Source organism: Aedes albopictus, chromosome 2 (assembly GCF_035046485.1).
Source record: "Aedes albopictus strain Foshan chromosome 2, AalbF5, whole genome shotgun sequence".
In the NCBI taxonomy this organism is placed as follows: Eukaryota; Metazoa; Arthropoda; class Insecta; order Diptera; family Culicidae; genus Aedes; species Aedes albopictus.
The window spans coordinates 384,577,329-384,593,487 of NC_085137.1; the positions used below are offsets into that span (position 1 = coordinate 384,577,329).

At 38.2% G+C, this 16,159-nt stretch overlaps 1 protein-coding gene across 1 annotated transcript in view; it reads left to right on the top strand.

Annotated features, from left to right (window-relative positions):
• LOC109400725 (uncharacterized) overlaps positions 1–16,159 on the top strand; it is a 59,085-nt gene that overhangs the window by 15,641 nt on the left and 27,285 nt on the right. Inside the window, exon 3 of the mRNA XM_029878925.2 lies at positions 10,838–10,993. Within this exon, the coding sequence (XP_029734785.2) occupies positions 10,838–10,993 (156 nt within the window). The remainder of the gene's footprint in view (positions 1–10,837; positions 10,994–16,159) is intronic.

A 16,159-nucleotide genomic window follows, 5' to 3' on the forward strand; every position in this document is an offset into this window, starting at 1 on the left:
CTCGCGGATTTTTTCTAATGGTTTTTATAATTCCTACCGATATTTTTTCCATGATGTCCCTTCCAGTTTTTTCAGGAATTCTTCCTGAGTTCCTTTCGATATTTCTCCGGGAATTTATTACAGAGAATTTCATTTCCTAGAAGAATGTATTCCGAGAAAGTTTTTTTTTTGAAAAATCCCGGCAAGAATGCCGAGAACAACTGTTATAAAAAAATCATGAGTAACAGCCAGAATGATGAGACAATTTACCCCCGAGTACGGTAGGGATTCTGTAAAGAACTCTGGGAGTGATATCTGCAAAACTTCCAAGATAAACCCCAGAAGGATCTCTGCAAGAAATCCCGGAAACAACTACATACGAAGAAAAGCCTGGGAAATGCCTTGAAAGATCGAAAACTGCATGGGAAATAATAGTAATAGCTTCTGCGGAAGGGAACTCAGAAAAAAAAATCAGGAAAAATATTTAAAGAAATTCCATAAAATCCTAATTCGCATTTTCCCCTAAAGTTTTCTTCCGTTTACGCGCAATACTGATCAATTACCCCAAAGGAAAAGTAACGAAATCCAATTATTTACATTGACGTCTCATCTTCTCATGTTCACTGCCATTCGTGCAATAGATAATCTCTTCGGTCTTCGGAGCAAATCTGTATTTCTCTTTCCCGTAGATTTCATTCACACTCACTTAAATAAACCACGAACATACTTTTTATGCAGTGTCGTAGTCGATAAAAAGGTATCTCTCTATAAAACAAACATTTGAGTGTTTCGTGTGTGGTAAGGAGTGGAGAATCCGATCAGCCGATCAAGGGTTACAAGAACGTGCCAAAAACAGTCACATGCTGAGAGAGATAAGACCCGATAAGACGGGAATGTTGGAGGCATATCTTATTTTTTTTTTGCGGTAATTGCATTATATCACATTGATTGTGACGTTTTTGGTTTGGATGTTTTGCAATTATTCCTATATTTATTTATTTTTGTTGAAAATTAATTAACTTCATGTACGTCTTTATGTAAATCTTTTGACAAAAATATAAATGTTCGATCATGATAAAAAATTATTAAATACTAGACTTGATTATTTCAAAAACAATTAAATGATTTTTTTGTACAGTTATAATTTTAGTTTCACACAGTTCACCATCGTTGAAATTTATGATTTACGCTACCGTTAATGGTGTTCATAAACTACCAAGTCTGTATTTATTAATTCTATCATCCGGAAACATCTGTGCCCCTCTGCGACTGACTGAGCGGGTGATGTGCATGCAGTATAGTGAGAGCAAGTTTAGGATTGATTCTATTTCGGGTCCCGTAGTGGATAATTATGGGAAATGCTCCGCCTTAAGCCCCATTATTTATAGAAACAACAGCACAGGCTTGATTCGTCGTCACTACGTGACAGTTTGTTTACATTTGGTATTCGGTGTCGATGCAGAGCGCACGTTGCGATACAGAAGGTCGATCTGGCGATATGTTATTGTTTTGATATCGGTTTTAAAACGTTCGAGTTTATTTCGGGGGTTTGCGTTTGTAAACCAGGGAACAATGTGCAGGATGATCTTCATTTTGGCGTGACGCTTCAACTTGGACAGAGTTTGCTTCTCATCTTAGTGTTCTATGAGGACTTCAGCAGTTTTCAACTGAGAGCCTTCTGATCGTTTTGCATTTGTAGGGTATTGGTTCCCTTCTTAAACATGTGACTCCCATTTTCATCCTACGAAAAACGAAGGATTGAGGCGCTGTTTGTTTTGTTTCTTGTTTTTGTATTTTTTGTTAGAAGTGAGCACCCATGAAAACAAAAAGAACGGAATTAATCGGTGCCGTATTCGCTTGTTTTCGAATAGGATGAATATGGGAGCGTGAGATTACTGATGGAACACATACCCTATATCGTAAAATGATTGTTTGGTCATAAACAGGAAATTGTATTTCCTATCACATGAATAACTTCAACAAATTTCCTCTGTACTAAATATCCAAGGGTGGACACGCTTGCCATTAACCGTTACGAACATTTGCTTCTATTTTCACAAAAGTCATTGAAAAGTTCACTATCAATATTCCTCCATTTGTAAGTGGGGAGTAGCTTTCTATTGCGGTAGAAAAAGTTCAACTCTTGCTTTTTTTAGTTATTAAAAAGCGAACGCAATTTAACGGTGAACGGATAGTTCTCGTTAACCATTAATCGTTAAACTGTGTTTGCTCATCGATTGCTCGAAAACTAATAAATTAAATTGAACTTTTTCCTCCTAAATAGAAAAGTACATCTCTCACGCAATTTGGGGAATATTGATAGTGAACTTTAAAATGGCCTTTGTGAAAATAGAAGCAAATGTTCATTCGAAATGCGTTCACGGTTAACGGTAAACGTGTCCACCACTAACTGCCCATGTTCGCATAGTCGACGTAACCACCATTGCCAATGTCAGTATACAAAAGCTAATATATAACGCATGTGAACCAGTTTTTGTAAGTAGAGTGCAAGATTCAACCGTCACTTAGATGTCAACGAGGAAAAAAAAATCGAATTTAATCTTTATTCATTGTAAAAATTGCAAATGTGTGTTGAAAACTACAGTGGCGCTTACATCGACTATGCGTATTTGGGCAGACTAGTTCTATCCATTAACATGACTAGTATCACTGTCTCAGAAGACTTGACGACGCCATGTTTACAGAAGTTTTTGTAATTGCTTATTAGACCTCTTCATAAAAAATGAAATTTCTCGAATTCAACCAGTCACCCCCACATCTTAATTCTAATGCTGAAACAAACTTCCGGTCAAATTTTCAGCTAAATTGGTGAAGATTTCGAGGTGCCTCAAGTCAAAAATGTGTTTTTTGGTCATTTTTCACCTTTAAAAAATGCCCATGAAGGCTAGAAGCCATATAAAATATCGCGGCCGCCTGATGATAAAAATTACGATAAAAATGACGATATTCAAACTCTGAACCTTTGGTTTGCCAGTCCATAGCCTTACCATCTGAGCCAATCCTCACATTCTACTGTGACACATTATTCGTCACTTTTGTTAAAGCAATGTTTGCTTGTGCCTACCTGTCACTTGAATCAATGATCAATCATCGCAATCATCAAGAAAAAGCAAAGCTACTATGTTTGATTATTCTGTCTGCCAACAGTTGCTTCAACCCCAGATATCAAAAAACTCAGGAAAGCTTCTACTTTTCGATTTTTGTGATTTTTTTCGTAGATCGAATAAGAAAATGATGTATGGCAATATTGTTCAGAAAAATGTGGGTAATTATTTAATGATTTGGTACTTTTTATAAAACTTGTGTGTTTGAATTTCGTAGAACAAAAACTGTTGAAAAATGTAACTTTTTAGGGTACTTGCATGACTGAAAATCGAAAGAATATGATCAAAACATTCTCCGATCAGCACATAATGTTCACAAAAGTTGTAAGGAATAGAAAAAAACTTTCATTTACTGGCGGCCGCGATATTTTATATGGCTTCTAGCCTTCATGGGCATTTTTTAAAGGTGAAAAATGACCAAAAAACACATTTTTGACTTGAGGCACCTCGAAATCTTCACCAATTTAGCTGAAAATTTGACCGGAAGTTTGTTTCAGCATTAGAATTAAGATGTGGGGGTGACTGGTTGAATTCGAGAAATTTCATTTTTTATGAAGAGGTCTATTGCTTATATATTCAGCTACTCCACCTATTACTGAAAAGTATATCTGTCATATGTCAAAAATCAAAGAAGAAAGATATAATAGAAGACCACTTTATCAAGACAAGTAGTAGAACTGCTGAAAATCATGAGTCACTGTCAGCAGAGCACATCACAGATGAAGGGAAAACTATTTATCTTAGTGTGAGTAAATCGTCATATTCGAACCAGCACACTCTTCCAATTGCGTTTGACATTAGGTAGTAAATAGTGGCGTCGCGTAACCTCACTTTTTACCTGTGCACCGAGTATAAATTCATGAATTTTTTTTAACAAATTTGCTTGTAATAATAGCTGCTTTCACTCATTTCTATTTCGATTTTCATCATAAATCCCCTGCAATTGCAAGTTTTAGGGTCGGTGCACAGGTAAAAAGTGAGGTTACGCGACGCCACTGGTAGTAAAGATTCCTCCAGAAACAGTTTTTTGGGGAATTCCTCCAGAAATTTCTTCTGAGGATTCTTCCAGAAACTCCACCTGAGAAATGTTCCACGAAATCAATCTGTCAATTAGCCCAAGAATGACATCTGGAATTTCTGCTGGGTTTTCCTCCAGAAACTAATAGGAAGCAATCAGTGAAGTACAAGATTGAAAGTAGTGAGCTGGATTTTTGTATGGTGAGATGATCAGTTCTCCATTTCTGCAATGAAATGGTGCAAACAGCATGGGTTATATGGATTCTTGCCTAATTTAATGCTGTTTGAGCAAAAGTTTGGGTAACTGTGTTGTTGAAGTTGCAAGAAATAAATAATACAACAACACAGTTACCCAAACTTTTGCTCAAATAGCATCAAATTAGTCAAGAAATCATATAACCCATGCTGTTTGTACCATTTCATTTCAGAAATGGAGAACTGATCATCTCACCATACAAAAATCCAGCTCACTACTTTCAATCTAGTACTTCACTGATTGCTTCCTATTCTGGATTTCATCTGGGGATTACTCCAAGAATTCTTCCTCCATTTCATATTCATTCCATATTCATTGACAATTTTTTTTCCGTAGATTTCTCGAGGATTTCCTTCAGAAGCTCATTCACGAATCCCTACATGAGTTTAGTGTGGGATTCCTTCGAGAGTTCATTCTGGGGATTAATTCAAGCAATGGGGCACGTTCGGTGTAGTACTAGATTTGTAGTAATGAGCTGAATTTTTGTATGGTGAGAAGGTCAATTCTCCGTTTCTGCAACGAAATGGTGCAAAAAGCGTGGGTATTATGATACCTTGCCTAATTTGGTGCTGTTTGAGCAAAACTTTGAATAACTATGTTTTTTATATTGCAAGAAATGGAAAAAACAACAACACTGTTACCCAAAGTTTTGCTCAAACAGCATCAAATTAGGCAAGGTATCATAATACCCACGCTTTTTGCACCATTTCATTGCAGAAACGGAGAATTGACCTTCTCACCATACTAAAATTCAGCTCATTACTACAAATCTAGTACTTCACCGATCTGTCCTATTGATTTAGGGATTACTCCTGGAACTACTAGAGTATTTTGAGAAGGAATTCTTCTTTTGTGGTATTTTCAGAATAAACTTCTAGACGATTTTCAAAACGAGTTCCAGGAGCGAAGCAGTAAAAACTTAAAGAATTTACATGATGGCGGTAAGCGCACGGGTATATTTCATTTCCATGCTGAGAATGATGGGTTCGATTCCCGGTCAGCAGGGATGGGAACACTCACTTGCAAAGAGTTACACTCACTTGCTATTTTCTCAGCTCAGATGCGTTCAATCAAAAAACGTCGCACACGCATATTAAAGTAAAGTAGTGACAAAGCTGTGAAAGCGACTCTCCACGAGGTGAGTGTAATTTACAATCACCTCGTGGAGAGTTGCCTTCGCAGCTCCCACACGACTTTAGTATGCGTGTGCGACCCCTACTTTATTCGGCAAACTTTTAGACAAAACCACAAGGCAAAAGTCGTCCATACATCGTTTTTTTTTATTGAACGCTTCTGAGCTGAGAAAATAGCAAGTGAGCGTTCTCATCCTTGCCGGTCAGTCAAGAAACGCATAGAGCATCTTCGAGCTTGCCACACAATATACACATGCACTGCATAATGGCCTTTGGCAGAGGAAGCCAGAGATGTCCATATCCTCAGTGTGGGAAAGAGAAATAGAAAATACACCACTCACGCTGTGCATCTGAACAGGAGCCCTTCTCTTATATGTGGATCCACCACTGCGATTCGGATGCGCGCAAGCTTGGTGGGTAGAAACAAATCTCTTAGCTCCCTGAGCACTAGGCCACACAACAGTGCGGCGAGAGCGATTTAAAATTCTCTTCGGTGAAAGTGTAAAAAATCACCCGGGCGCGCGCTCCAGTGAGGTTTTTGCGCCAGAGTGCGCGCTGCGGTGAAACACCGGAGAGTTCTCGCCCCGGCGACACCATGGTGATAATTCGGTGACTGTTGGGTGAAAACACGGGAGAGCGCCGGAGAGCGATGCGCGCGAAAGAGTGAGCCACACTCGATCCAAGGCGGACGAGCAAGAGCACGCACTAGCGCTTGGTCTACCTACCACCCAAAACAAGAGAAACTGGCTTCTTGGTGTGGTGAAAAATGTTCCTATCCCCAGTGTGGTCGATAAACTGACGCCGCAGTGAATCGCTACGGTGAAATGCCATCTCTGGAGGAAGCTATTAGTCAATAACTGTGTAGGTTCTCATAGATCACTAAGTTGCTGAAAAGCAGGCTTTGTCCCAATTGGGTCGTCACGCCAAGAAGAAAAAGAAGGCAGCGAACATTTATATATCATAATATGCTCTCCGCTGTAGAAGTGGAGTGCATCAAGCTGGAAACGCAGAGGGAATTAGGAGAGGAGAGGAACCCAAGTGAGAGTCGTGATCCCACTGCATACACTGCTCCTGGATCTACAGCAGATATGCAACGACAGTAAGGCGCCGTCCACAAATTACGTAACGCTCTAGGGAGAGGGGGGAGGACGGCCAAGCGTTACGGCCCATACAAAAAAAAAGGTTTTTCATACAAAAAAGCGTTACGGAGGGGGGAGGGGGGAGGGGGGGGGGGTGGTATGGGGTCGAAAATGTCGATTTTAGCGTTACGTAATAAATGGATGCTGCCTAACTACTCGATGAACTAGCGCTTGACATGACCACAGCAGTCACGCAGTTCCGTAGGACAGACCCAACCCGGCACCGAATAGTATTGCGGGATTCCTATAGACTAACAGGTGCAGTAAGCATCCGAAAACAGGATATTTTGCTCTCATTACCTAGATGATCTATAGTTTACTATAAATTTTGGTATAAAAAACTCACGATGATCCACGAATGGATGGCGGAATGCTTCAACATGGTGCTAGAAGACCCCACGTAGCTACTTATAACTGAAGGACCAAAACATAGCAGATCCAGCAAATTACAGACCAATAATATGCCTCTGGAGTCTTTAAAAGGTGTTGTCGTCGGTAGTAGCTATGAGGACACAAGGCCATTGCGATGCCAACAATGTGATGGTTGAAGAACAAAAAAGGTATCGCAAACACACGCAAGGCTACAAACACAGACAAACAGACGTAACACCTTGAACGATTTTCATGCAAATCCATCGCCCAGTTCACACTACCATCACCTGGTGGAAAAGTTGCACGAATCACTATGTTGTGCAACATCGTCAACAGAAAGCGCTAGTGTGACACGTCAAACGCATAGAAAAACGATACGCGCGCCTCTGGTTGTGAAAGCCACAACTAGGAAAATTTAAAATGATCGTTGAAAGCGTGGTCGACGGAAATTTCGCAAGTGTTACGTCTGTTTGTCTGTGCTACAGAGATGCAGTCAATGTAGATCAAGCAACCGAATATTAGAAGAACCTAAGTATGGCGTACATCGACTACAAGAAGGAGTAACTCAGTATTGCACTCGTACCTTCTTAAGGTACTGCAGTTGTACAAGGTAGACGGGAACGTTATTAGGCTAATGCAACCCCGATGCGCATGTGAAGTACATCCCTATAAATTACAGTTGAAGCAGCTGTGTTGCGATCCAGAACTATCAGCATCAAGACAGGGATATTTCAAGGCGATACCTTTAGTCCACTACGATTCTGCCTTGCAATAAATCCCCTCAGCAGAGCACTCAACGAATGCAACTATGGCTATCAACTGAAAAGTGGGCGAATGAGCACAAGAATCTTCGAACCAACGTCTCTTATACCAAATGTCTATCATACGAAACGTTCTTAACCTTCTGTAACTCGCGCGGTTGACTACCTGCGTCAGCACCACACTAATGCTGAGTACAAAAAGCGAGATTTTTTCAACGTGTTGTACAAAATACAACAGCGCGATCGCTCGAGGGTTAATGCCAAATGTCCTTTACGCCAAACGTTTTTATTCCAAACCTACCAGACCTCGTCCAAACTGTTTTGGACATCATTCCTTGTGATCTATAGCCGTTTATCTTATTAACTGTTACATTACAAGACTAATAACAAACTATGAAATATGGACCCTTTGGAATCATATGAATTATTTAATGGTGCTATTGGGGTACTTTGTATGTATCAGAAATATATGCTGGACTTCAGAACTGTATACCTTTAACACAAAAGCCTTTGCTCCAATGAACAGATATCCTGCTACCTTAAGCCACTTACTGAAGGCATTCAGACCCTGCTAGGTGCTTCAGTCAGCGATTTTTGTTTATTTTGCATTACTCTGCATTTCATTCACCTTTATATACTTGCTGCCATCGATGTCGTTGTCGTCGGTGCAGCTTTTGTAGGTAGAAGCACTCCGATATACATTCACGCAGTGAGCTGCGACCACAGCTGAGATTCACCAAGACGGTTAGAATACAGAGACAGCTGGCTGAGAGCAACGCAGTTCATTAAAGGGATGCACTAGTGTTGAGTTGCGCATTTTACCTTATAGGGGTAGGCGGGGCATAATGAGCATCCTAAGCATTTTGCCACCAAATCCAGTAAATTAAATGCAATCAATGTGTAATTTTAACGTTCAATCCCCATTTGAACCTTAACTGACAAAAGCTAATCGTTGAAATTCCGAATAAAGTTATAAATGTTGTAGAATTTTATGTTTTTAAAAACGTATAAAATCGCGAGTTGCGTTTTAGGGGTGGGGCATAATGAGCACCCTAGGTGGGGCAGGATGATCAATATCAGTTTTGTACACAATCAAATGCTAATTGACTATTCTTGTCAATGATAAAGCATACCGGCAACAATCAATGAGAATTTGAAGGGATTACGGGGTTTAATTTGTAGGGAGCTCTGGGGTTTCAATGAGTCTTCTATTGAGGAACTTTTAAACGGTGATAATTTACAGATACTGAAATTTTCAAGTTAATCAATTGAAAGTTACAAACAAAACCTTACTATATGCATCAAAACAGAGAAAACCAAAATTAAAATTTGTTTGTTGATTTTCATTATTTTATCACTAGTTGCTCATTCTGCCCCACCCTACTACCAACTCTTTGAAGCATATTTTTTCAACAAAATAATTATACAAATGGTTGAAAAGTGTTACAACTACATTTCATTGGCCTAGGGAATATCAAGAAAACCGATAGATGCCCACTAAGTTGTGATTTCGATACCCAAAACCTTATTTTAGGTCACCTTATTCTTATAATATTTTCCCACTGCCCATAACTGCATAATTGTAACATTTGCATTTTTTGCCAATATTGAGTTAATACCGGGGATCATCTCCCATTCATCAGTACTTTCATCCACCCAATTGGACTTTATAAGTTTGTTCTGCAAAATGTGAAACAAATACCAAGTCGTTTTGTCTCATTAGCTAAAATTTATAAATGTAACCGCATAACAGTCTCACTGGAAATAGACACTAGTGTCAAAGCGTAATATCAATCATATTTTGGTCTGATGATTTTTTTTAACTATTTGTCCAGCATACAAGAAGAACTGTAGAAAATTTCATTGCAAAAGGATCATTTTTAAATTATTAACAAATTTTTGAAATTTCGTTTCGTCTCCATACTAGCACATGTTGCAAACTTTAAACTCCATTTTCTCCTATGCCTACTTATGTCGAATGTGACTGTTATGCAGTTATGGGCAGCCCAGTACATGACCACTTTACGCATTTTGATATTTTTTTCAGGGTAAACGGATTTTTTGACTAATGTTTTGTCATCAACTTATTGGATTTTAGATAATAAGGCTACAATCAAGCAATTTGTTTTGTTAATTTGAAGATTTACAGTGAAAACACAATGTGCTCATTATGCCCCACCTGCTCATTATGCCCCGCCTACCCCTACTTCGCACCGCGCCGTACGAAATTCTACGTCCAAGTTTAGCACGCGACGACGACGTGGGACATTTTAGTCGCTCTCGGTCGTTCGTTCATCTCGGTAGACTATTTTCGCGTTTCCCGGTGCTCCGTTGGCTTGCTCCATTCAAGTCTCGGGCGATCTTCGCCGTCGCATCGCAACACACCGTGTTGCTTTGTAACTTGTAAGTTGAACTTCAGAGCAGAATTCTGGCGTAACAATTGAAAAAGGGCTATCTGCCAAACGTAAACATTGAGAATATCGCGTGATAAGTTACCCAGCTTGTTCGTTATTACTGTGTATTTATTTGAAAATGAAACACTTTTCTAACTGATTCATGCCTCCATTTAACATGCATGGAAGTCTGCTTTATGATTATGTAGAATGTTTGTGGCATACAAACTAATAGGATTTTCAAGATGATTCATGGCCCTTTTATTGACAATTTTAGTTTAATTTATATTAATTGATTGCTATTTATTCTTGTCGATAATACAAGGAAAGTTGAAGATTCAATCAAAATAATCAATGAATGTTAAAAAAATACGAAAAATGATCGAAATTCGGAAAAAGGTCTTTTGATTTATAGGAAATTTCAAGTTAAAATCGATATTTCAGAGAGTAGACAATCGTGTTTGTTCATATTTTGCAGATACCTACTCTTTTCATATGTTACTCTATAATTGCATTCTTTTTCTCTCTTCCTCGCTTCATTCTCGTGTTACATCAATATTACGAAATCTATTTTCGAGTTCCACATAAGCTAGCCATCGGCAATAAATCATCGGAGTGCCGTATAATGTTCTGTTTTTATTATCTCTGATTTGATCGCGCAGATGCAGGGAGCTGGAAGAGGAGCTGCTAGAGCTGCAGGAGTTCACCAATCTGGAGAAGAATCTGGACTTGGCTGCCATCAAGCGGAAGCTGCAAACCGGAGCGGACAATCGTGCCGAACAGCGCTACAAAGAGGAACGGGACAGTTTGGAGGAAAGGTAAGTTGAACCAGTTCTCCGCCTTACTCAGCCTATTCGTTTGTAATAGCTAATCACGGCCACAAAGGTAGTTCAGCTCGCTTGCTGGGAATTGTGTGGGTGGGAAAAGTATTTTACCGGTTCACTGGCTATTATCAGGTTGGTTGGGTCGTCAAGAAAAGCGTGTCCCAAGAAGAAGTGCACAGCAGTAAATAAATGGTCAGATAAGGCAGAAACAGCAACTGTGTGGGGGCATACCTGCAATGACCAACGCTAAGTGGTTCAGAAAGGCGATTTTTGTTTTTGCTTGATTCTGTATTTCGCGAAAATTGATAAAACATAGATAAATTATCACAAATCCTCATGAAATTAAATGTTTGAATTTGTATATTGTGAGGCAAGTACAATGATACAGAGTCGAGAAAATTTTCCCGACCGGAACGGGAATCGAACCCGACGTCTCCGGATTGGCGATCCATAGTCTTAACCGCTAGGCTAACTGGAGACCTATGTTTCATCTGAACATAAATTTTACATCACATTTGTGGAATTCGAGATATTGGTGATTATGTTGATCAATCTCCTTAAATTTGAGAAGAATAAAACAAATGAAAAGATAATCATGATAATCATGAAGAAACTTCTGCAGCTGCTCTTCTCGAAAAACCTTCCATTGCTGCTGCTTGATTCACTTCTGTCGATATGATTAGCGCTATTCTTAGCAATGCATTTCAAACTTCTTCAATTGCACACTTTTTTCAAAATTTTGAAAAAAAAATCGACCATAAATAGCAAACGTAAACAAAATAACTTGCACCACAACAAAGTCACGTACAAAGTTTGAACTTCTTGTTTTGTGGTAAGTGTTGGAAGCTGTTGTAAACAAAACAAACAGCGTTGCCGAATCGAGATTTGTAACTTCCGCTTCGAATTTGTCATTTCGAAACAGGCTTCCCGTGGGGTCATGGCTGACCATACATATTTTAAAATTTCCTAAACAATAATGTATAATGTATAAGAATATGTTCTCGGAAATCCATAATTTCCTAAACTCAATAAATGATGAGCTTCTGAGTTGAAAGAGCCCAAAAATTCTAAAATCTATTGAAGTCTATGATAAATTCTACCGTGACGTTACAACGTGTTGACGTCTCTTCTGTCAGATTTTCCACTATAACTCGTAAATTCGACCGATATTTTTACATATTCGGATTCCTTGTAAAATTTCCAATAAGTATGAACTGTTGAACAGTTAGTTTTCATTGGGAATGTATGTTAAAAAGGTAACGAGTAGCGTGACGTTATAACGTTGTAACGTTGTAAACTAACTGTTCAACAGTTCATACTTATTGGAAATTTTACAAGGAATCCGAATATGTAAAAATATTTGAGGGTTTATGGTCGAATTTACGAATTATAGTGGAAAATCTGACAGAAGAGGCGTCAAAACGTTGTAACGTCACGGTACAATGTGTAAAAGTTTGAACTAGTTTGGTGAACTGCCATAACAGTCGGCGATGTTCAGTGGTGTCGCACAAATAGGTAATTTTAATCAACGGAGAAATACTCAAATTTCCCCTATCCTAAATTTACCGAATTGCCTTAGTTCCACGAGTATAGTATATCGAAATTTTTGTTAGGATTTTTTTTTTCACCCGAACTGAGGAAAACAATGTATGCAAAATAAAGATAAACAATTGATATTTTTTCATGAAAGTACACTATCTTCCCAGATTTTCTCTCATAGTTGCTACAGGAGTTATTCCTGGGATGTCTACTAGAGCTCCTCCAAGGATTTCTTAATGAGTTTTTTTTTTTGGGAATTTACTTCGGAAATTTCTTCAATAATTGTCTAAGAGCTAGGATATTTCTTAAAGACTCCCGCGGGATTTATTTTGAAGAATCATTTGCGGAGTTTTTCCTGGAACTTTTCTCGGCAAATTCCTTCCGGTGTTGGTCCTGGGGTGTCCCTCAGAGTTTTCTGAATTTACCCAGGACTTTTTCCTAAAATTTTTCCGAAGTGCCTGCTGGGATTTCTACAAGTTGCCAATATTTTCTATCGAATTCTTCCCGTGTTTTCGTTCAGGCTTATGCTTTTCCTCGTAGTTGTACCCGATTCTTTACCGATTTTCTCTGGGTCTGGATTATTCCCAGAACTTTTCCTGAAATCTTAACCGGAAATTGTCCCGAGATTCTGGATGCTCCTTTTTTGGATTTCTTTAACCCTCTAATACCAAACCCAGTCTTAGTTATTGTATTTTTTTTTATTCCTGGGCAATCAAAACTTCCATATTTTCGGGTGATATTTAAAACAGTTCTACATATCCTGAAATGGCTCTTGCTGGGATTTTTCCACAAATTTTCCTCAGAATGTCTCCTGGGATAATTTACGAAATTCCTTGTAAGAAATTACCTGAGAAATATCCGGAGGAATCCAAGTAAAATCTAGCGAGTAACATCGCAAAGTCTCAGTCGACAGGAACTTCAGCATAAAAAACAACATGAGAAAAAAATGTGACATCTCGGAAAGAAATTCTAAGAGTAATGCCGAGGCGAAATATTAAGGACATCCAAGGAGATACTCTGAAATCCTCATGGAATCATGGGAGCAATTACGGGCGAAATTCCGTACAGAAATACAAGAGAAATATTGGAGCACTCTTGAAGAAATGCTTGAAACTTCCGCAAGAATCTCGTAAAAATCCCGAGATAAAATATTGAAAAGTTATCCCGAAATACCATTAAGAGAACTTTGAATAATTTGGAAAGATCTCCAGATGAAAAACAGGTGGAAACTCTGTAAGCATATCGAAAGACCTCTGGTGGAAGAAATAGAAATCTCAGAATAAACTCACAGAAATCTTGAGAGATGTTTAGAGTAAAGTGGGGCAAAAGTTCGAGTGGGGCAAAAATTTCTTTTGAAGTTTTTGAGCTCAAATCAAATTGTTTCTTTCGGGTATCAAGGTTGTTTGAAGCCTTTTTAAAAAAAGAGTCTTTCACTTCAAAAATTATGAAAATTGATCAATATTTACAAAAAAACATGACAAAATATTGGTTTTAGATCAAAAAATTGTAATATGCGATGGTCTAGGTATATTTTGAAGATGCTTCAGCATGTATAACTTTTTCCAAAAAAGATTTGGAAATCATATTTTACACATAGTGGGGTAAAAGTTCGAATTGTGGGGCAAGAGTTCGAGTCATGTGGCAACTTTAGCTAAAAACCTAAAATTCTGCAAAATGTACATATTATGTCTAAAAATAATGGAATTAGTGAAAAAAGTCGATCAAAGTTGAAAAAAATGTTATTCTGAATTTGTTTGAAAACTACTAATTTTTGGTGTAGTAAATTTAACCTTGATTTGGGTAAAATCCAGATCGAACTGCATTCCTGTTCTAACACCAAATATTATTTGGTTTCAGGTATTCCTCTCACCAAAGTGTCAAAACAGTGTGCTACGGTTAGCGAAATTCCACAAACACTATATTCGAACTTCTGCCCCAGTGCAGAGTGGGGAAAAACCGACCCAAAAAGGCACCCAATTATTTCGGCTGATTGCGATCTTTGAAGTTCATCTTTTCCGAATGGAAAAATGTCAAGGAAACGATTGGTGTTAGTTTCATTCACCGGAATTGAGTGTAAGTGTCCGTTTTGCTCCATTTTCCCCTAAAAACACAGTTTTTCTGAATTAAATAATGGTTACAACTGATTGCGGCTAACCAACCAATTTTTTATTAATGTAGAATTGACAGGTGCATTCTATGAGGCATACCTCGATCTGTGTCTTCGACTGGAAGTACCCATTTTGCCTAATTTTCCCCTAAAAATACTATTTTTCTGGATTAAAAAATAATTTCAACTATTTTTTTTTCTTGATGTAGAATTGACAGGTGCATTCTATGGGACACACCTTTATTTGTGTCATTAACTGAAAGTGCCCATTTTGCCTCATTTTCCCCTAAAATACTGTTTTTCTGAATTAAAAAATAGTTTCAACTGATTGCGGTCAACCAACCAATTTTTACCTGATGTAGAACTAACCGGCGCATACTTTGGGGTACACCTGGATATTTGTCATTGACTGGAAGTGCCCATTTTGCCTCATTTTCCCCTAAAAAATACTGTTTTTCTGAATTAAAAATTAGTATAAACTGATTGCTGCTTACCTACTATTTTTTTCTTGATGTAGAATTTACAGGTACATTTCATGAGGCACATCTCGATCCGTGTCATTGACTGGAAGTGCCCATTTTGCCCCATTTTCCCCTATAAATACTGTTTTTCTAGATTAAAAATAGTTTTAACTGATTGCGGCTAACCAACCAATTTTAACTTGATGTAGAATTAACCAGCGCATACTTTGGGGCACACCTTGATCTGTGTCATTGACTGGAAGTACCCATTTTGCTCTATTTTCCCCTAAAAATGCTATTTTTCTGAATTAAACAATTGTATCAACTGATTGTGGCTAATCAATCAATTTTTACTTGATGTAGAATTAACTGGCGCATACTTTAAGGTGTACCTCGTTCTGTGTTTTTGGGTGGTGATGCCCATTTTGCTCCATTTTCCCATAAACTACGGATTTTCTGGATTTAAAAATAGTTTCAATTGGTCGGTGTTAAGTCAGACCGGACCATCTGTTTTTCAATGATTTTGGCACTTGGGATATCAAATCGAGCGCATTATTTCCTGAAAAACTGTAGTTCATTTATGTCATGACCCATCTGCATCAAATAAACGTTGAAAAGTTCAGAGTTATCGAATTCCTTCGCTTATCTTTACCTGTCCAAAAAAATCGCGTAGTCCACTCTGATTGAACGCCGACCAATTGATTGCACCTAATCAATATTTTTTTCCAATTGAAACTATTTTTAAATCCAGAAAATCCGTAGTTTAGGGGAAATTGGAGCAAAATAGGCACCACCACCCAAAGACACAGAACGAGGTGTGCCCAAAAATATGTGCCAGTTAATTCTACATCAAGTAAAAATTGATTGGTTAGCCGCAATCAGTTGAAACATTTCTTTAATTCAGAAAAAATATTATTTTTAGGGGAAAATGGTGCATAATGGGTACTTCCAGTCAAAGACACAGATCGAGGTGCGTTCCAAAGTATGCGCCGGTTAATTCTACATCAGATTGAAAATGGTTGGTTAGCCGCAATCAGTTAAAACTATTTTTTT